Raw genomic sequence first — 22,969 nt, forward strand, 5'->3', positions numbered from 1 at the left:
AGTATAAATAATATTGTGTGCCATATTAGGTTTGCCCCCAAAACCAGAATATTTATTATAACTTATATCTTTGCTAATGTAGAGATTTTTTTTATTTTGGTCAAGAAAACCCAAAAATGTTGCAATAGACACATCAATGTTGCTTTGGGCATATTCATTCCAGTGAACAAAGGAAAGCAACAAAATACAAAAAACAAAAATAGTAGCGCTAAATAGTGTGATAAGAAGACATTGAATGTCTATAAAAAAAAAGTGACCAGTGTGTATGTATATATATATATATATATATATATATATATATATATATATATATATATATATATATATATATATATATATATATATATATATATATATATATATATATATCCAAATAATAATGATGAAACTTGATGGATGAATGGATGAAACAGAGTGTAGAAAATTCCAAATCAAAACGGATTCCCACCGAACTTAACGTGCAATTGTGAGATGTCCACCACCAGAAGGGGAGGCTTACCAGATGCAATGAACCCTAATGAGCCTACGCCCAGAGGGTCAGTATAGCTGAATGTATAGATGAAGAATGTACCAGCAAGGAACCGAATATCCAACCAGCAGGATGCAATTAAGCCGTCACTCAAGGGAAGGTATCAATGACTTGGAGATGACTCACAGATGATCAAACCATACCCAATGTAAGTAAAAGGCTGAGATCTTCTCTCACCCCCAGGGAGAGCTGTGCTGGCTGCTGGACAGGAGGAAAGTAATGGTGGGTGCACTCTGTGTGTGATGATATCTTCCTTGATTTTAATGTCCTCTGCAGCCCCCCCCCCCCCCCAAGGTGGTTTGGGGTACCTGCACAGTGTACTGCATACGCACATTAAATCACATAACTGTTATATTTTCATAAGGTTTAAAGAAATAGCATTGTAAACTGCAGACTACGTATTTGTGCGATTTCAATATTATAATGCTCTTACTGACCTGAGGGGGTAATGGTAAATGTAGCAGTACTAGTGATAACAGTACCCTACTCTTTCATGTGTGATTTATGAGATGATTATACAATTTTATGTATAATCATAAAAAATAAAAAATAAATGTATTTTAAAATGTTAATTTTAATAAATGATGTGACACCTTAGGCTGACAAAGACAGAGAATACAGTGCTGTGCAGTGCTTATTAAGAAGCCTTCTCTGTTGGTGATGGATCTTCGTATCCGAGAAAGTATAAGAGAAAGTTGGGTAAAAAACGGTCACTTTTCCCATGCTGGCGGTTCATTTCTCCATGCTTGTAAAAGATAGTGCAAGCTCTGGGGTTTGCACAACTAAGATCAATGAAGTCACGGCTTATAGAAATGTAAAATAAAAGGGGAAAAGGGGAGTACAGGAATGTCCTAATCATTTTTAGGATGCTTCTAATGGTTATTCTAATTGAGTGCCTCAAAGTGGCTGGAGTAAACACAAGTATTGACAATAAAACTGAAGTTTACAGCTGCTACTGCTGCTGCTGGTTTTATTAGTACAAGCAGGGGCCAAATTTTGTGAGGAGTTCACAATATGGTTGATATACTGTATATATACATGTATATAATTAGAATATAATTATTATTTCTTATTTTATTTTATTTTATTTGACAAAGACTGCAGGGAAGTTTTCTTGATTGGGTTTGGCTTAGTTGTTGCGCCTCTGAAAAGCTATCCATGATTGACAGGTGGAAATATCATGCCTCCTCACTACCCATCTCTTTAATAGTCCATATACTGTAGAACTAATAATTCATCACAATTGTATAACAACTACTAAACACAAAAACATACAAGGGGACTTGAAAGAGACCATTGCAAAAAACCTATCTTTACAGCACTGAATACACATGGATTGAAATCCATACAATCTTCATCCCCTGCATTATCCCAAAATATTACAGCTAGGGATGAGATTTGGGTTTGAGTTTAATATGGGTTGGTCCTGTTCATGGATCTGCTAAACACACCATTCCAAACTGGCCAAATTAGCCTCTCAAATCTCTACTGCTGTAAACAAACAGTCAGAGATCCCAGAAGATGTCATAGTGTAAGTATGGCCATGGCCACATTTGGTCAATAACATCACAATTACAATACATAATAACTAACATAAAAAATAAAAAAAACATATACAGCACCAGGATCCCCTGTACTGTGTTTACCACAGCACCAGGGATCTTTCACTTTGGATGGGAGTATGACATGTACACATCGGCATGCATATGGTTATCTTAATTGATGTAGAGTTACATCAGGGGACATTAGTGACTTTTTTTGTACTGTAATTAAGGTGTGTACGGTCATTTAAATTTACCTATAGGTCAACTGGGAATAGGGAATAGGTCAACTGGTACCCCTAAGCTAATTTTCATAGATATCTGGGGCCCCCCCCTTATTTTAAATGGGGATTCCAGATTCTGCTATACAGGGCTTTTTTTCTCAGTGAAAAGGTACAGCAGGTACTCCCCTTGTCTCTGCCCCCTACCCACCTCTGAGCATTGTTCTTGATTCCACCCCCTACCTACTGCCCAATACTGCCCCTTTTAGAGAATACAGAACCAAGTATCATTTTGTGGTGTTAAGGTATGTGTATGGAATGTGTTAATGATAACATGTAAGGCAGTAAAATGGATCCCCTGCAGCCAGCAGCAATAGATCCCCCCGAGAACAATATAACCCCCAAAACAATATACCCCCAAGCAACATTAGATCAACCCCAGCAACAAAAGACCCTACAAGCAACAATAGCTATTCCAGCAGCATCAATAGACTCTCCAGCATACCCTAGCACCCCTTACCATTACATACAGTCAGTGCTGGAGGTGCCGCGCTCCCCGCACTCCAGCTGAAAGAAAGCCCTGCTGCTATAACTCCCCCAAATAAGCCCTGTGTAATTTTTGGGAGGTAGTTTCCACACACCTCAAATAAAATGTACAGCCATAACATAAGAACATGCCATACATACCTGTGACTTATTTGAGTCCCCCGTAAACTTGACATGGTTTCTTCTAGATTTTGCCTAAGATCTGCTATATTCTTTACTGTTCTCATTCTCCGGGCTTCTGGATCTTCACCTGCAATATGTAAAAAAAGAAACTGAAACATATTTTATTTCAGAGAGCACACAAATGTCTGTCATGGGAACAATGTGGAGGCTGCCATCGCTGCCCTACTAGCTAGCTGTCTGTCATGTGAATGCTTTGGCATCACTGATTTATGAATCACTGACCTGAAAGAAATACAGATAGGTTCTTCTGACTTTCCTTTGATATATACTTGTTCTAGGTCAGTGACTTAGAAGTATTTAAGGCAGATGCATTAAGACAACTATCGATTTTATACTTTAAAGTCAGATTTTGGACAGTAAAAAGTAATAAGCACCATAAAAGTAATGAGTACCATATAATTTTATTAGAACAAATAAATCTCTTGCACTGCCACTAATAATGGAGAAATTAGAACTGCTGTTGCCAACACCTCAATGTGTCCCCACAATCAAAAAAATAAACACCCTAGTGCATTTACTCACATATATTAATTTCAGCACAGGTATTTACCGGTATCTGTTTTGCTTTGGATTTGCACTGTGTTTCCTCTAGAAGGAGGTTTAAGCCCAATTTGGGTGTTCATATGTATAGTTACTTCTCTATTCCACCTTATTTATATTTACTTTTTATCAGATTTGTTTTTGCACCAAAGTTTTCACTAGGGTTTTTGCACCTCAGTAGGGCTTTTATTTATAACATTATCCCTATTTAGGGAACCTGACATATTCCACTGTTTATTTCTGTAATTTCGTATTGTGAATACTTTTTGTGTTAGCTTGGGGGGATCATCATAGGAATTAGTGTGTTAGTACAGTGCTACACCACTTTCCTTTAAATATAAATATATTACTGAATAATTTAAAATGATTTAATGTATTTTTAAATAGTATGTACTTTACGGCAGACCTTTACTCAAAAGTTCCTCCCCTTTGCCATGGTTTGTGTTATTTAAGTTAATTGGTACCGTTTATGTGACAGATACATCGTACCCAATCCCATTTCTGCAATTTTCTAAACCTAGGCAAGAATTACATCAGCTTGGCCTCTGGCACCAATCTCCATGTGCAGCCTTCTAACACATCCCAGTAGGCTTTGGGATCAGTCTCTGCCAGTGCTGTCATGTACAGTGGGGGGCCAGCTGTAAAACTTCAAGAAGTCACAGCCAGTTCCCATATCTCAGACGTTGGTGCTGAAGAGCCAAAGCCTGGCGAAGAATAAGTATCTGTTTATTAACAGCTACAGTACATGATGGGTCAGCATTCTTAAAGCGGTTGTAAACCACCATAATGTGCTAGTATGCATCACAAACTAGCACATTATGTGAAACTTACCTGAAAAAGAAAGGCTTCCAGTGATGCAATGCTGGAGGCTGCTTACATCTTCACCCGTCTTGCTTCCAGGTTTACGGACTCCGGCTTTGCAACTGGCCAGAGCCGCGATGACGCCACTCCAGTGCATGCGCGTGGGAGCCGCCAGTCACAACACAGGACTCTGAAGGAATGGCACAGGTGGCCGTTCCTTCAGATTGCATGCACCAGTGATGTCACTGGCTGCATGTACAGTAAATATCGCCTAAACGATGCACATATTTTTTTTTTCTCAGTGAAAAGGTGCAGGTACTTCCCCCTTTTGAGTGACCCCTTGTGTCCGCCCCCTACCCACCTCAGGGCACTGTCCCTTGGTTCCACCCCCTACCTACTGCCAAATACTGCCCCTTTTAGAGAATACAGAACCAAGTATCATTTTGTGGTGTTAAAGCGGGGGGAAACACCCAAAATTTTAACTTCCGCTCATTTGTCTCCTCTTCCCCTCCGGTGCCACAATTGGCACCTTTCAGGGGGGAAGGGTGGGACAGGATATATCTTTGACAGGTATCTCGTTACCATTTTTGGGAGTCCATGCCACAGCCCATGACCTCCCGCAGGGCACCTTCCTCCTCTCTCTGTCACTGGGCCAGTAGGAGCTAGGAGCAGGGCCTCACACATGCGCAGTAGGGTTCCTGGCATGAAGCAGCACCCGACAGCCGATAGAAACATTTGCTGTGGGGCCTACATCACTGGACGCCAGGACAGGTAAGTGTCCTATTATTAAAAGCCAGCAGCTGCAGTATGTGTAGCTGCTGGCTTTTCATTTTTTTGGGGGGCGAACCTCCACTTTAACCTCTTCCATACAGGGCAGTTATACACACTTCCATACCAGGCCTATTCTGGCACTTCTCTCCTACATGTACAAATCATAATTTTTTTGCTAGAAAATTAAGCAGAACCCCCAAACATTATATATGTTTTTTTAGCAGACACCCTAGGGAATAAAACGACGGTCATTGAAACCTTTTATCTTGCACGGTATTTGCGCAATAATTTTTCAAACGCCTTTTTTTTGGAAAAAAATTGTTTCATGAATTAAAAAAAATAAAAAACAGTAAAGTTAGCCCAATTTTTTTGTAAAATATGAAATATGATGTTACACCAAGTAAATAGATACCTAACATGTCACGCTTTAAAATTGCGCACACTCATGGAATGGCGCCAAACTTCGGTACTTAAAAATCTCCATAGGCAACGATTTGAAATTTTTTACAGGTTACCAGTTTAGATTTACAGAGGAGATCTAGTACTAGAATTGTTGCTGGCACTCTAACGCACGCGGCGATACCTCACATATGTGGTTTAAATGGCGTTTACATATGTCGGCGGGACTTGCGTGTGCGTTCGCTTCTGCGCGCAAGCTACCGGGGACAGGGGCGTTAAAAAAATAAATTGTATTTCTTTTTTTTTTTATATATATATTTATTTCTTTTTTTACACTTTTTTTTTAAATTTAATTTTTTTTTGATCACTTTTATTCCTATTACAAGGAATGTAAACATCCCTTGTAATAAGAATGTGTGTGACAGGTACTCTTTATGGAGAGATGCGGGGTCAATAAGACCCCACATCTCTCCTCCAGGCTGGAAAGCATGAAATCGGTGAAAAAAAATTCACCGATCTCATGCTTGTGGTTGCTTAGCAGCCGCAATCGCGGCTTTGTTTACTTAAGGGGACCCGGGCGTGACGTCATCACATCGCGCCCGGGTCCTCCGACGGTCATAGAGATGACTGGTGACCATCTGGTCACCAGTCATCTCTATGCTTCCTGCGAGCGCCGGACGATTCGTTCTCCAGGCCCCCGATGGCACTGGAGAGCCCGGAGAAGCACCGGATGGCGGCGGGAGGGGGGGGATGTCCCCTCCCGCCACCTGTAAGAACGATCTAGCGGCGGAACCGCCGCTATGATCGTTCTTACGTTGTGCAGAATCGCCGGCACAAGAGAAGGATATCTGAATGATGCCTCTAGCTGCAGGCATCATTCAGATATCCACCCGGAAAGCCCAGGACGTCATATGACGTCCACTCTGAACGGCAGAGGTTCTTTGTGGACGTCATTTTACTATGGGCCGGTAGGGAAGTGGTTAAGGTATGTGTAAGGAATTTGTTAATAACAAGAAAGGCAGCAAAATGGATCCCCTGCAGCCAACAACAATATATCCCCCAAGAACAATAGAACCCTCATAACAATATACCCCCAAGCAACTGTAGATCAACCCCAGCAACAAAAAGACCCTACCAGCAACAATAGATCTCCCAGCAGCCAGCATCAATAGACCCTCCAGCACACCCTAGCACTCCTTGCAATTACATACATTCAGTGCTGGAGGTGCCAGAACTGCGTTCCCCCATGTTGCCGCTAAAAAAAAAGCCCTGCCTATAGGTAAACCCTATTATAGGCTTACAGTGCCTTGCGAAAGTATTCCGCCCCCTTGAACTTTGCGACCTTTTGCCACATTTCACGCTTCAAACATAAAGATATAAAACTAATTGTTTTTGAAGAATCAACAACAAGTGAGACACAATCATGAAGTGGAACGAAATTTATTGGATATTTTTAACAAATAAAAAACTGAAAAATTGGGTGTGCAAAATTATTCAGCCCCTTTACTTTCAGTGCAGCAAACTCTCTCCAGAAGTTCAGTGAGGATCTCTGAATGATCCAATGTTGACCTAAATGACTAATGATGATAAATAGAATCCACCTGTGTGTAATCAAGTCTCCGTATAAATGCACCTGCACTGTGATAGTCTCAGAGGTCCGTTTAAAGCGCAGAGAGCATCATGAAGAACAAGGAACACACCAGGCAGGTCCGAGATACTGTTGTGGAGAAGTTTAAAGCCGGATTTGGATACAAAAAGATTTCCCAAGCTTTAAACATCCTAAGGAGCACTGTGCAAGCGATAATATTGAAATGGAAGGAGTATCAGACCACTGCAAATCTACGAAGACCTGGCCGTCCCTCTAAACTTTCAGCTCATACAAGGAGAAGACTGATCAGGGATGCAGCCAAGAGGCCCATGATCACTCTGGATGAACTGCAGAGATCTACAGCTGAGGTGGGAGACTCTGTCCATAGGACAACAATCAGTCGTATACTGCACAAATCTGGCCTTTATGGAAGAGTGGCAAGAAGAAAGCCATTTCTTAAAGATATCCATTAAAAGCGTTGTTTAAAGTTTGCCACAAGCCACCTGGGAGACACACCAAACATGAGAAAGAAGGTGCTCTGGTCAGATGAAACCAAAATCGAACTTTTTGGCAACAATGCAAAACGTTATGTTTGGCGTAAAAGCAACACAGCTCATCACCCTGAACACACCATCCCCACTGTCAAACATGGTGGTGGCAGCATCATGGATTGGGCCTGCTTTTCTTCAGCAGGGACAAGGAAGATGGTTAAAATTAATGGAAAGATGGATGGAGCCAAATACAGGACCATTCTGGAAGAAAACCTGATGGAGTCTGCAAAATACCTGAGACTGGGACAGAGATTTGTATTCCAACAAGACAATGATCCAAAACATAAAGCAAAATCTACAATGGAATGGTTCACAAATAAACATATACAGGTGTTAGAATGGCCAAGTCAAAGTCCAGACCTGAATCCAATCGAGAATCTGTGGAAAGAACTGAAAACTGCTGTTCACAAACGCTCTCCATCCAACCTCACTGAGCTCGAGCTGTTTTGCAAGGAGGAATGGGCAAAAATTTCAGTCTCTCGATGTGCAGAACTGATAGAGACATACCCCAAGCGACTTACAGCTGTAATCGCAGCAAGAGGTGGCGCTACAAAATATTAACTTAAGGGGGCTGAATAATTTTGCACGCCCAATTTTCAGTTTTTTATTTGTTAAAAAATTTTGAAATATCCAATACATTTTGTTCCACTTCATGATTGTGTCCCACTTGTTGTTGAATCTTCAAAAAAAAATACAGTTTTATATCTTTATGTTTGAAGCCTGAAATGTGGCAAAAGGTCGCAAAGTTCGAGGGGGCCGAATACTTTTGCAAGGCACTGTACCTATAGGTACAATTTAGTGATGGAAGTTTACTTCCTCTTTAACTAGACAGGTATCCATTGCTTTGCAAAGTGCCAGAAAAAAACTGGACCTCACCAGTATGCTTCTTCTCTTTCCTTGCCCAATCAGCTTACTGTATTTGGATCCTTGACTAGATTGTACTGCTTGACTGCACTGGAGGTTAGGAAAATTACTATGCTGTCTGGCATTGCTGCTTGGATGACTGGAGTGACCAAATTTAATTACAAACCCTCTGGCATGTAACGGTGTCTCATATAGTTGTTTTTAACAATTTACATAGCTTTTTGCTTGGAGCTTAGATTTAAATAAAATCATTGAAGATACTTAGCAAAGATTTATGCTGCATTTCAGACAGATAAACAATACTCACATCACATAAATAAAATGCATACATCATAAAAACGAATATAAAAATGGTAAAAGCTACAAACTACTGGCACAAGAAATGTCTGCAGCAGGCGTCCATCAGGAAGCATATTTACATGGACAGCTGACAGAGCAAGAATCATTCAGGAACCCGGCCAGCTGCAATTAGCCAGCAACTGCTAGTTACTGAAATAGTGAAAACACAACATACTTTAATTTTACACTGTGGCGTTTGTCTCTTCAAAAACACACATGATGTGCCGCACATGGGAACACAATCACCAGTCACAGGTTAAGCTATCGATCTATAGACATTGGCACAGACAACATATGACAGCTCACAGTCACAGTGTCACAAAAACAACACTTCTGTCATCAATACTAGCTCTAGAAGAAAAAGCAGCTGTAATACCACAATAATATAATGTAAGATTTACTCATATAGTAATATGTTGAAAGTCAGATTCGATCTAGCGTGAAGTTTATCAGTCTGTTGCTCCTCCATCACTTCCCAGTCATAGGTATGGGGAAGGAAAGTTACTTAGCTTGTATATCTCAGGACTGGATGGACAAGAATACCAACACATTTGAAAGTAGGACTTAATATACTGTATATAAAGCAGATAAAATAAGCATTGAACACGTCACCATATTTCTAAAGGTGCTATTGACATGAATTTTGCACCACATGTCAGTAACAACCCATGCAATACATGCATCCAAAGAAACCAAAACAAATAAGTTCCGAAATTAAGTCATGTGTTATAAAATGGAGTGACACAGGGAAAAAGTATTGAACACATGAAAAAAAGGGAGGTGCAAAAATGGCCTATAAAAAGGTATCTCATTTCCAAGGTGTCACACAAGAAACATTTCATGATGGGTAAAAGCAAAGAGCTCGCTCAAGACCTTCACAACCTTATTGTTTCAAAACATACTGATGACATTGATTACAGAAGAATTTCTAAACTTCCGAATGTTCCATTGAGCACTGTTGGGGCCATAATCTGGAAGTAAAAAACATAATTTCACCATAAACTGGCCACAATCAGATGCTCCTCGCAAGATTTCTGAAAGAGGAGTGAAAAGAATTATCAACAGTGTTGTCCAAGAGCCAGGGACCACTTGTGGAGAGCTTTAGAAAAACAATAAGTAATGCACGCAACAGCTATGCACGCTCACCACGCAAGATTTAATTGCTGAAGAAAAAGCATGTTGCAGTTTGTTCAAAAGCTTGCTGCACAACATTTAGACAAGCCTGTGAAATACTGTGAGAATATAGTCTGGTCAAATGAGACCAAAATGTACCTCTTTGTATGCCATAATACACACCATGTTTGGAGGTCAAATGTCACTGCACATCACCCCAAAAACATCATACCAACGGTGAAGTTTGGAGGTGGGAATATCATGGTGTGGGGCTGTTTTTCAGCATACAATACTGGCAAATTTCATGTCGTTGAAGGAAGCTGAATGGAAAAATGTACCAAGACATTCTTTATAAAAATTGGCTGCCATCTACCAGGATGATGAAGATGAAACAAAGGAATAATCCCAAACACAAAGCCAAGGAAACTCTCAATTGGATTCAAAGGAAGAAAATAAAGCTGCTAGAATGGCCCAGCCAATCACCTGACTTGATTCCAATAGAAAATCTATGGAAAGAACTAAAGATCAGATTTCATCTGGTACATCCTGTGGGGGCTTCTTGCCTTGTGTTCACCTGGGGAGTAGCTTTACTCATTACTACAGAGCCACATTGTTTGGACATTTTAACGATCAATAAATTACTACGTTTTAATTCCCTGAAGAAAGGGTTTGTATCCATTAAATGCGTTGAGAAAGAAAGGACACCTCACCAAAGGCCATTGTTAAAGTGGAGGTTCCCCTAAAGATAAACTTTTACCATTGCATTTATGAGATTAATGACAATTAGAATCGGCTGTTTTTTTTAAAAAAATACGACCGTACATACCGTTTCCTATATGTGTTCTCAACGCCGCTTCCGGGTATGATGGTCGGGACTGGGCGTTCCTAATTGATTGACGGGCATCCGGCATCTCGTGACGCGATGTTTGCGTCGGTCAGATGCCCGTTAATCAATTAGGAACGCCCAGCCCCGACCATCATACCCGGAAGCGGCGGTGAGAACACATATAGGAAACGGTATGTACGGACGTTTTTTTTTTTTAAAAACAGCCAATTCTAATTGTCATTAATCTCATAAATGCAATGTTAAAAGTTTATTTTTAGGGGAACCTCCACTTTAATGTACTATACATTATATGAAAATATCAACTAAAGTTGTTGATACAAAAATATAGGCCAATTTGTGGTCTCTCCATGTATATGTAAAGTCCAATTATCAGAAAAACATATATATTTGTTTAGTTAAAATAACTCCTGCACATGTAATTTAAAAAAAAAACGCACATTACATATCGCAAGAGTTATTTTTTTTTTTTTTTATGTTGCAGTATTTAATGGGCGTTTATGCACGTTATTTTACCACAGAAAAGCTGTGATTTAGCAGTGGTACGTGTCAGCATCCTAAAAACCATACCACATCTGTGCTGTCAGCAGGGATTCACCGCTGACAGCAGAATGTAAACAAAAAAAAGACAACAGTATTTTTTTTCTTAAAATGCGTGCAATTCGCCCCCAGGATTTTGGGGGGAACCTGACATTTTTCAAAATCCCCCCCCCCCCCAAAATCCATACTAGACCTAAAAGGATTTGGAGGTCACGCATGTCAAGTTTTTTTCTCATTTTTGTCGGTTGTGTTTACATTCTGGTGTCAGCTGGGAATCTCTGCTAACAGCAGATGAGTCACTGGTTGTCAAGGAAGCAGTAGGTGCTGGCTCATTAACAACCAGCTATTTACAGGCTGTTAAGGACTCGGCGGGTGTCGGCTCCTTAACAATCAGCTAGTCTTTGTTAAATAGCGCATGGCTATACCACCCCTTTTTAACAAATGCTTTTGTTTACTTCTTTTTTTGCGAATAGTTTTTTTTACACAAGACAGGTTTATGCGGTATTCGCTGAGCATTTCTTAATTTTTTTCAGTGAATACTGCATAAACCTGTAGTGAATTGACATTTTTCACATCACATGAGATATTTGGGTTAAATGTGTCACATGACCCAAGTATCACATGTAACATCCTTTTCGTAAATTGAGCCCATAGAGCCAGATTCACGTAGAATCGCGGCGGCGTAACTTATCCTAGATAAGGTACACCGCCGCAATTTTTCATCGCAAGTACCTGATTCACCAAGCACTTGCGATGAAAATTACGCCTGCGGCCTCCGGCGCAAGGCGGGCCAATTCAAATGGGCGTGTGCCCACGCAAACGACGTTAAATTTTGAATTTCGACGCGGGAACGATGGCCATACTTTAGACAGCAATACACTTGCTGACTAAAGTTAAGGCACCAAAAAGTGTAACTTTGCGATGGGAAACTAGACTAGCGGCGACGTAGCGAACGCGAAAAACCGTTGTGGATCGGCCGTAACTCCTAATTTGCATACCCGACGCTGGTTTACGACGCGAACTACCCCAGCGGCGGCCGCGGTACTGCATCCTAAGATCCGACAGTGTAAAACTACTACACCTGTCGGATCTTAGGGATATCTATGCGTAACTGATTCTATGAATCAGTCGCATAGATAGAAACAGGGATACGACGGCGTATCAGGAGAAACGCCGTCGTATCCCTTTTGTGAATCTGGCCCATTGTTCTTTTTGCAATAGCAAACCACACTTCAGTCAAAAGAAGCCAAATAAAGACTTTTATACTGTCTAAGCTAGAACAAGTGCAGTTAAAAATGAACATAACATTACAAATATGGAGTAATCTGAAAAAGTCTAAATGGCATCACGCTGACAAACCTAAAGCTACTGAATTTGTTTTAAAAAAAGTTTGTGATTTTTTATTTTATCCTAATGGCTGCTAGCAAGGAAATGTAAGGCTGATTTAAAAAAAAAAGTGGTAAGGACAAAGAGAGCATCTGCCCATAGCAATAACCAAGATTTACATTAGTTTGCTCCACATTGCTCTAGCCTCAAGTCCACAATTTCCAATATGGCACCCCTGTAATGGTAACTCACCAAGAATCTCACAATACAATGCCTGCTCTAGATCAGCTAACATGGTCACAATAACTTCCTCATCCAAATGAGCAGTTCCTTCTCTCTGGCAATTTTCCTCATCTTCTTCTGACCAACTTTTACGAAAATCCCCCAAGTTACTGCTGGGTTGGTCATCCACTAGTTGTGGGCAACCTGCCACTGAAAATGTCAGTAAATCCTGACTTCCTGTAAAGTGATAGGACGATCGCCTGTGTGGTGACACGTTGCAGTTGGGGGTCACATTTTCACTCTCCCAAGATGAATCAGGAAGTAGAGAGTGCACAGACTGAGAGAAAATCCTCGATAGGCAAGTAGAAGCCTTAACTTTCTTTTCCTTGTGGTAGACTTGTGAGCTGGAGGTCTCTTCATGCCAGCTTGCTTGATAAGAGAAAAGCATGCCATTTTCTCTGCTTCCACTGATAAATGACAGATTGGTCATAGACTTTTGTTTCTTGAGACAAGCATCCCTTATCACATCCTTCTTCTTGACAAGTGGTAATTCAGTCGGGCGTTGCATCTTTCACGATGTTATATCGTTTCTTAGGCTTAATCATGTGAGAGAACAAATCAAGGCTCCACGCTATACATTTGTGCTTTATTTTGCAGTACCCATCACTGCACCATAACTGCAGAGGTAATCCTAATGCTGTTACAAATCCTTTAGAGATAAATGTAAAGCATGCTGCTTCAATAGAGGAGTCCAACCCCAGAATAAAATCCATTTGTTTTTTCCCATCTCACAGTCAAAGGAATCCAAGGGGATGATCATCATTTTCCAAGAATCCCAATTTAAAGGAAAAAACTGTCTCATTCACCTAAAGCAGTCTCTTCTTTCTGCCAGCGACTCCTCCAAACAGAGATCTTCAGCACTTTATCTGTCAGTGCTGCAAGTACAGCAACGTCAGAGCTCTGTACAAGTAAAGCTCAGCTCTGAACAAGTCGCCTGCTTACATTTTAGTATTCAACCTGCATCCCGAGATCTGACTCTTCCCATGCACTGCAGTACACGCTGCTAGCTGCCATGGCAGCGGACAGCCTCCTGATTACACTGAGCTGATGTCCACAGCCCAATGCGACAGGTCGTCTGATGGCAGGTGAAAGTTCAGTGAATCTGTCAAAGCTATGCATGTGAAATACAGCTTTCGTTCAGTGAATAAAATGTAGGTAATCACACAGCAATATCATAAAAGCATATGTATGCTACAGGAACAGTTGTTTTTAGTTTTGTATAACCTTGTTTGCTTACTAAAATATCTGTATATTCAAATTTTTTAAAGTTCAATTCTATTTTTTGCACCCGACAATGAAAGGAAAAAATCACCAGTGCTACTAATGTGTTTAAATATTATTTAAATGTTTAATTTTTATTTATTTTTTAACTAATTCAAATATGTCAGTTTTATACCTCGTATAAATCTGTATTTGAAATTTGTTGCGATTCTTGTCTGTGTGATTAGAGCCAACATACCAACACATATTGTTTCTCTCCAGAGGCTGCTGTGAGCTGCACTGTGCTTAAAGGGGTTGTAAACCCTTGTGTTTGTTCACCTTAATGCATCCTATGCATCCTATGCATCCTATGCATTAAGGTGAAAGAACTTCTGTCAGTCAACGGCCCCCCAGCCCCACCCCTACCAGTTTACTTACCTGATCCGTGGAATTCACTCATCGGTGACGCGCTGTCCCTCTCTCCACGGGGTCCCGGCTCTTGATTGGATAGATTAATAGCAGCACAGCCATTGGCTCCCACTGCTGTCAATCAAATCCAATGCCGTGGGCGCCGGGGAGTGGGGCCGTGTCATAAATTTGGCGGCTATGGACGCAGAATGAATGACTCTGGAGTGCGCCCGCAAGGTAACCCCCCCGGGAGAGCGCTTCTCTTAGGGGGGGTTATCTGATGTGGGGAGGAGCCGTGAGAGCCGCCGAGGGACCCCAGAAGTCGCGGATCGGGGTCACTCTGTGCAAAATGAACTGCACAGTGGAGGCAAGTATCATATGTTTGTTATTAAAAAAAAAAAAAAAAAGCTTTACAATCACTTTAATGCATGGCCAATTAGGTTTCTTTACTTAGAATAAATCTATGCTCACAGCATATACTTTTATTTTAAAACATCACCATTGTAATAACAATACACAACAGGTTTTTTTTTTTTTTGCACAATCCAATAGAAGCTTACTTGAAAAAAAATCCTTTCATGTTGTGATGTCTGCTGGTCATATCTTTGCATAAATGTTTGGATTCCCTGTATGCTTTTAAGCTTCACCAATGCCGTTTACTTTCAATATCTATGGACTACATATCCCATGGTATCTTTCTGGGTGCAAGCTGTGACTCCTAATCTGACAATGCCTCCTGAAACTCCTCTTCTGTGACTCCTGTACTAACTCCGTCCACTAGCACCTCTGTAGTTCAGAAGGCAGGCTTTATGAATTCTGCGATACAGCAGTACCTATTCACTCATATACATATACACACATAGTTAAAAAAAAAACACAATGGTGTCAATAAGATCTGACAGTTACATACTGCCAAAGTTTTCATGCATCAAAAGAATTAGCAGTAAAACAAAACTTGACGGCTAAAGTGATACTAAAGTCTCGTTTTTTTTATTTAAAAAATAGCAAACATGTTATACTTACCTGCTCTGTGTAATGGTTCTGCACAGAGCAGCCCAGATCCTCCTCTTCTTGGGTCCCTCACTGGTGTTCCTGGCCCCTCCCTCCTGCCAAGCAGCTTGCTAAGGGGGCATGCAAAACAAGCCGCTGTTCTGTGTGTCCATTCAGACATGGAGCCGTGGATCGGCCCCACCCTCTCTCTCTACTCATTGGCTCACTGACTTTGATTGACAGCAGCAGGAGCAAATGGAACCTATTTTGTGTTTCAGCCAATCAGGAGGGAGAGTCCCTGACAGCCGATTCTCTCGTGCAACATCACTGGATCAAGATGGGTCCCAGGTTCTAGGGAGGCTGAGAGGGGCTACTGCACACAGAAGTTTTTTTTTTTTTTATCTTAATGCATAGAATTTCCTTTAGAACCACTTTAACCTATTGCAGCATACCATTATTGTCAACACCGACTTTTATGATGTAGTTATACAAAAAGTACATGTAAAACACAATCACTAAAATAAGCTTTAGCATGTTAATGCTTACTTGCCAACTGTCCTGGATTTGTTCGGACATTCGCGTTTTTGCAGGTAGTTTTCCTGTGATGACTGTGTCCTGGAATCACAGCATATCTCCCAACATTTTCAGTAAAGTCCTGCCTTTGGATTCCAGGCATGGGCAGTGAACTCCTGCTCTCTACAAGTAATGAGTAAATAATGAACAATGTCAAAATGGTGGGCGGAGTTTGAACAGTACAACAGCAGGGTTTTACTATTTAAGCTCCATCCACTATTGTGACATTATTCGTTCATTCATTAATTGGCTTCATTTAAATAGGCTTACTTAAACATAGGCATGTGAAAAGTATTCTATGCATCCCTGTACAGGCAGTCCAATTGATGTCAATGATGATTTTCATTGGATCATGCCATTTCAGAAAGATAGCAAATAGTGAAACCCCTCTGCATGCTCTGTTTACAAGTTACAACAGTAAATGATAAGCTACTGTGTTATCAGATGTGGGTTGTGCCATATCTGGGGACAAGATGTGGGTGCTTTACTCTAAGTACCACTCTTTAAGGGTCTAGCAGCACAGGAGAGCAGAGAAAAGGTTGGGATGCAAAGAGTTGAGCAGAGGGGAGATGAGGTGCAAAGATGACAGAAAGACATGGGGGGAGGAGGAAGGGTTGGGGTGCAAAGTTGAGCAGAGTCTGCAGGGGTAAGTAAGCAGGAGTTGGGGTCTGGGGTTGCAAAAGTGAGTAGGTGGGGGTGCAGAGGTAAGCAAAGAGGGGGGGGCTAGGGTTCAGAGGTAAGCAGAGCTGTATTTGGGACAAAAGGTGAACAGAGAGGGTGGGGCTTGGGTGCAGAATCAGAAAAGTTAGGAAGGGGTCACTGTAAACTCCCCTGGTAAATTGCTGGTCAGTTTAAATATCTCCATTACATTGGTGGAAAAAAAACTTGAATGAGTATAGAGAAGTGATCAGTACAAAAGATCGTCTTACTCGAGGGTCTATTTGAGAAGTTTTTTTCAAAGTAACAGGTAAAGCCAACATGTGGGAAATGTCTTTCCCTTTTTCAGGGCTGGAATTCTGTATATAAGTGGATCAGTGATGAGGTTCAGGCTGAGGCTTGTTACAATGAGGAAAGCAATTTTTATCATAGGTGAATTTTAAAATGACAGAGACATAATATCAACCAAAAATCCAGAAAAAAACACACGATACAAATGTTATAAATTGAGTTAAAGTTTGGTGAGTAAAATAAGGAATTTGATCCCCAAGCAAAACATGACATAGTACTTGGTGGAGAAACCCTTGTTGACAAGCACAAAGGTAAGAAGTTTCTCGTAGTTGGTTACCAGGTTTGCACACATCTTAGGAGGGATTTTGGTGCACTCTTCTTTACAGATCTTTTCTAAATCCTTAAGATTTCTTGGCTGTAGCTTGGCAACTGGAAGTTTCAGCTCCCTCCATAAATTGTCTATAGAGTTATGGTCTGGAGACTGGCTAAGCCTCTCCATGATTTGCTTCTTCTTGAGCCACTGCTTTGTTGCCCTGGAGGTATGTTTTGGGTCAGTGTTCTGAGGAAAGAAGGTTTTCATCCAAGATTTTACAATACATGGCCCCGTCCATTGGCAGCAAAGTTGGCCTGTACCTTTAGCAGAGAAATAGCCCCAAAGCATAATGTTTCCACCTCTGTGCTTGACTGTAGGGATGGTGTTTTTAGGTTCATAGTCAGCATTTTCCTTCCTCCAAACACCGTCAGTCAAGCTCAATTTTGATCTCACCTGACCACAGCACTTTCTTCCAATCCTTCTCTGAATCATTTAGATGTTCATTGGTAAACCTCAGATGGGCCTGTACACGTGCCTTCTTAAGGAGGGGGACCTTGCAAGCGCTGCAGGATTTCAATCCATTGCGGCGTATTGTGTTACCAATGGTTTGACTGTGGTCTCAATGCCTTGAGATCATTCACAAGCTCCTCCCATGTTGTTCTGGGCTGATTCCTCACTCTTCTCATACTCATCCTTACCCCATGATGCAAAATCTTGCATGGAGCTTTAGACCAAAGGCAAATGATGGTTATTTAGTATTTCTTCAATTTGTGGATAATTGGTCCAACATTTGTTTCCCTTTCACCAAGCTTCTTGCTGATGGTCTTGTAACCCATTCCAGCCTTGTGCAGGGCTACAATCCTGTCCCTGATGTCCTTCGACAGCTCTTTGATCTTGCCCATGATGGTGAGGTTTGAATGGAAGAAAGATTCTGTGGACAGGTGTCTTTTATACACATAACAAGTTGTTGTTGTTGGAAGCACCATTTTAAATTGACAGGACTAATCTGTGTACTACATGAGCACATACTGCAGTTAGTCTTCGGGAGCCAGAATTATTATTGGTTGGCAGGGGTTCAAATGCTTTTTTTACTCACTGAACTACAAATCAATTTATAACATTTGTATAATTGTTTTTTTCTGGATTTTGGTTGATATTCTGTCTCTATCATTTAAAATATACCTATGATATAAAAAAAAATGATAGACCTTTTATTTCTTTGTAAGTGGGCAAACTTACAAAATATGTAGGGGATCAAATAATTATTTACCCTACTGTATTAGTCATTGACTTTTGGTGCAAAGTGGCGCCATAGCCCACATTGTTACATTATTGGTCAGTGTAAATGGCTCTTTTAAATTCATGATCAACATAAATGTATTTATTTCACAAAATTAAAAAAAAAACTTTTGACACATAAAGTTTTCATCTGATCATCTAATTTTGACATACACAGTAAGATTTTCCACCTGTTATATGAAATATTGACAAACTTGCCCATTATGCCATCCCCTGGCTACATAAAAACACAGATTTATCCCTGTCAATTCATATGCATTACCATACCTCCCAACTTTTTGAGATGGGAATGAGGGACACCTATCAGCAAAAGTATGCAGGCATAGGACATACCCCTTGCCACGCCCCTTAAAGGGGAATTGTACAAAAAACAAGATTGGTTAAACCCACAAGTGTTTTTTTTTATCACTACTATTCCTTTATATTGGCTTTTGGAATTTACAAATGCAGCAATTTAGAAATCAGATGAAAAGTTTAGCACTGGGAAACACTTTTTGAGTGATAAAAAGTGCATTTTATATACAACTATAAAGATCAGACCAAAATGAGGGACAAATGAGGAGGAATGAGGGACAGAGGGACATTGCGCCAATTCAGGGACAGTTGGGAGGTATGGCATTACACAAAATTTAATTCAAGACAACAGTGCAAACCTGTGCAGTAATCCAGAGCAATCTTAGACTGAATTGCATTACTACACAGCATTAGAATAATGATATCTGACTGCAGATTGCCGGCTAAATCTTTTTTTTTCTATGTTCTTCCCCATTTTAATTATTAAAGACATTTATGTTTTATATATCAGGCAAACAGTGCCAAATACTTTTCAGCACGCTGGAAGCTTTCCTTGAAATTTCTTATCTTAATTATGAAACAACTTTCCTCTTTACCTATGCATGTGTGTGTACTGTATATATTTATTCGAAAATGGGATATTTCCTAGTTTGGTTTAAGGAAGAAATCAGACAGAAAGCACAACATTGCCCTAGTTGTATTAAAAACATGGTTTCATAATCCCTGTAAAATTTATGCTCCTTACAGCATCTGCAAAGTCCAAAAATAAATGTTGTGCAGAGGCGGAGAGGTTCAGTGTAGTGTCACTGCCCCAGGCACAACAATTACATCATCAACTTGGAGCTCAGTACAGCCCTGGATTGCACAGCACAAGAACAATTTCACAGAATAGAACTCTTTTGTGTCACGTAGCATCAGCCTTCATAATAATATTTAGAGGGGTAATTACTAAAAACCTAATAAAGGTATTCTACAGAAGAGTTCTCATATGCATGCTGATTACTCACTTTAAAGCTACTGTAAACTCCAGGAATAAAAAGGCACTATTTCATCCAGCTATGGATTCATTAAAGATTAACTAGATTTTTATTTATTTTTATATTCGGTAGGCAAATGCTGAATGTAACCTGAATATGTCTTGATATCACTGTTCCAGATTTGCCAGTACAGCACTGCTCAGATTGGGAAAGAGAGGGGCAGCAGGAAGTGGAAAAACATTAATTGTAAGTAAATGTTTTAACCACTTGACGACCACTTGTCCCCAATGTACTGCGGACAGGCGGCCGATGTAGGCAAAGCGACGTACTGGTATGTTGCAGCCGACCAGCACATGCCAGCCATGGCTTGCTGACACGCTCCCGCTATGTAAAATTACAGTAGGAGCCTGTCAGCAAGTCACGGCCTGGGATGTGCTGATCAGATGTGTACATTCACAGCCGAGAGCTCCATATTGAAATTTAACATCGAGCTCGGTATTCAATGGATGAGAAACAGAGATCATTACTTAAAATCAGCACACTTTACACACATTACACATTGTTCGGCACATATATAACCCCTTGATCTCCCTACATGTTAACCCCTTCCCAGCCAGTGTCATTAGTATAGTGACAATGTATATTATTAGCACAGATCCCAGTAATAATGGCACTGGTGATGTTAGTGGCAGTTAGTCAGTTTCCCCCAGTGTCAGTTACAGTAGTGTCAGATTGTGCACCGCAATATTGCAGTCCTGTTCATTGATTCTCACCATTAATAGTATATATATATTAAAAACAAAATTCAAGTATATATACCATAGTTTATAGGCACTATAACTTTTATGCAAACCAATTAATATACACGTATTGGGATTTTTATCCAAAAAATGTAGCAGAATATTTTGGCCAACATTTATGAAGAAATTAGTATTTTTTTTTTATTTACTGGCACGGTTTTTAAGCACAAAGTTTATTTTTGGTGTGTTTTTATTTGTAAAACCTGTGTTGTTATTATTACTTTGTAGAACCGCTTAAAGCTCCTGAAGAAGCGTTTATCTCGCAACGCGCAACATGTCGGGCTGAGCTTCGCATGACACATCACCTTCTGCAAACCATAAGGGCCGTTTTACAATTATTAGTAGGAAGTGGTTGCCAATTCTCCACTCTTATTTATTTATTTACTGTATCCCTAGGTTATAGGTGTTGTGTTATGCCATTTTTCCAGTGTTCTTAGGCATTCTTAGGAATAGCCTTTTCTTGTTATTTATTTATGCTTTTTAATGATTTTTATGTCTTTTCTCCAATAAATATTTAATTCAATTTTTAATATATATATGCCTCCAAAGTCCATTATCTGCCATATCGTTTTTTTCAAAGCTGAAGTTTAGGTATTTCGGTTTTTACATTGGTCCAGCTTAGAATAATATAAGTATGTACAGTATGTGCAATACCTGTGGGATCACTATGAAAGCTGAAAATCACTGTAATAAGCACCCATATTACAAAGATCTCCACTAGTCTCTGGGTTCCATGCTAAGCATCTGCCCTTTGAATATATGTTGTTGCTCGCTGGGCACGGGGAACCGTTTAGAAAACACTTTTAATTTCTCAATGAATGCAAAGCATTTTCTGAGTGTATGAGGAGAAGATGCAGGGCAATGACATCACAAACCTAACCACAAAATAAAATCAGCAAACCTTTAATCTGTGCAGCACTATCAGTAAATATAAAAATCTGAAGTCCAGATAAGATGTAAAGTGTAAGGCCTCATACACACGACCGAGTTTCTCGGCAAAAACCAGCAAGAAACTTGCTGGGAGATATTTTTTTGCCGAGGAAACCGGTCGTGTGTACATTTACGTCGAGGAAACTGTCGAGAAACTCGACGAGCCAAAAAGAGAGCATGTTCTTTATTTCCTTGACGGGAATGGAGAAAATTGGCTTGTCGAGTTTCCCGACGGCTTCACAAGGAACTCGACGAGCAAAACGATGTGTTTTGCCCGTCGAGTTTCTTGGTCGTGTGTACGAGGCCTAAGGCAGAGCACAGCCCATGGTGACCTCCAGGGGCATTGCTAGGTCTACAAATGTGGGGCCGGAGCCCAAAGCAGCGAAGCAAAGAAAGTCATACGCTTGGGCGGGCATAAGCATGTATATAATACCTGTGTGTATGTATATATATATATATATATATACACACACACACACACACACAATATTATTACATATCTGAGTGCAGAGTTTGCCGAGTGGTTTGTTATAATTGAGATTAATTATATATATATAATTAAGCAGGAGGAGAGGCTGCGGACATGGTGTAGGAGGAGACAGTCAGAGGCTGCGGACATGGTGCAGGAGGAGATAGAGGCTACAGACATGGTGCAGGAGGAGATGGTCAGAGGCTACAGACATGGTGCAGAGAAAGTTAGAGGCTGCAGACAAGGTGCAGGAGGAGATAGTCAGAGGCTGTGGAGATAGTCAGAGGCTACAGACATGGTGCAGGAGGAGATGGTCAGAGGCTACAGACATGGTACAGGAGGAGATGTCAGAGGCTGCAGACATGGTGCAGAAGGAGATGGTCAGAGTCTACAGACATGGTTTAGGAGGAGATGGTCAGAGGCTGCGGACATGGCGCAGGACTTCAAGATGCATATGTAGAATAATACAGGCAATATCTGTAAAGCTTTATGTGAGGCTGTATATTCATTTCATGAATGTAAATCCTTTTTGGAAGGCAGATGAATAGTATAGGCTCAATTTTCCCAGTATGGTATGAGTAATGTGCAAAGTCAGAGCTGGTTTTGAAACATCCAGTACTATTTTTGAGGTAACTGGGCTACATTTCAGATACTGTATGTCTGCCATCTGTTTCTGTTTTGCTGGAAGTTCAAGAAAGCACATGTTCCTGAGTCGGGCTTGGAAGTCTGATTAGCATTTTGGCCCAATATAATAAATAAATAGTAAAAGATTGGAAATTGGCATAATATT

At 40.5% G+C, this 22,969-nt stretch overlaps 1 protein-coding gene across 15 annotated transcripts in view; it reads right to left on the minus strand.

Annotated features, from left to right (window-relative positions):
* NAV3 (neuron navigator 3) overlaps positions 1 to 22,969 on the minus strand; it is a 789,636-nt gene that overhangs the window by 172,851 nt on the left and 593,816 nt on the right. For 11 of the 15 annotated variants that reach the window (XM_040343949.1, XM_040343943.1, XM_040343941.1 and 8 more), the window contains 2 exons: positions 16,123 to 16,272; positions 2,979 to 3,087 (listed from right to left, as the gene is read on the minus strand). In XM_040343949.1, the coding sequence (XP_040199883.1) occupies positions 2,979 to 3,087; positions 16,123 to 16,272 (259 nt within the window). The remainder of the gene's footprint in view (positions 1 to 2,978; positions 3,088 to 16,122; positions 16,273 to 22,969) is intronic. The other 4 variants (XM_040343951.1, XM_040343950.1, XM_040343948.1 and 1 more) reach the window with 1 other exon arrangement.

Source organism: Rana temporaria, chromosome 3 (assembly GCF_905171775.1).
Source record: "Rana temporaria chromosome 3, aRanTem1.1, whole genome shotgun sequence".
NCBI lineage: Eukaryota > Metazoa > Chordata > Amphibia > Anura > Ranidae > Rana > Rana temporaria.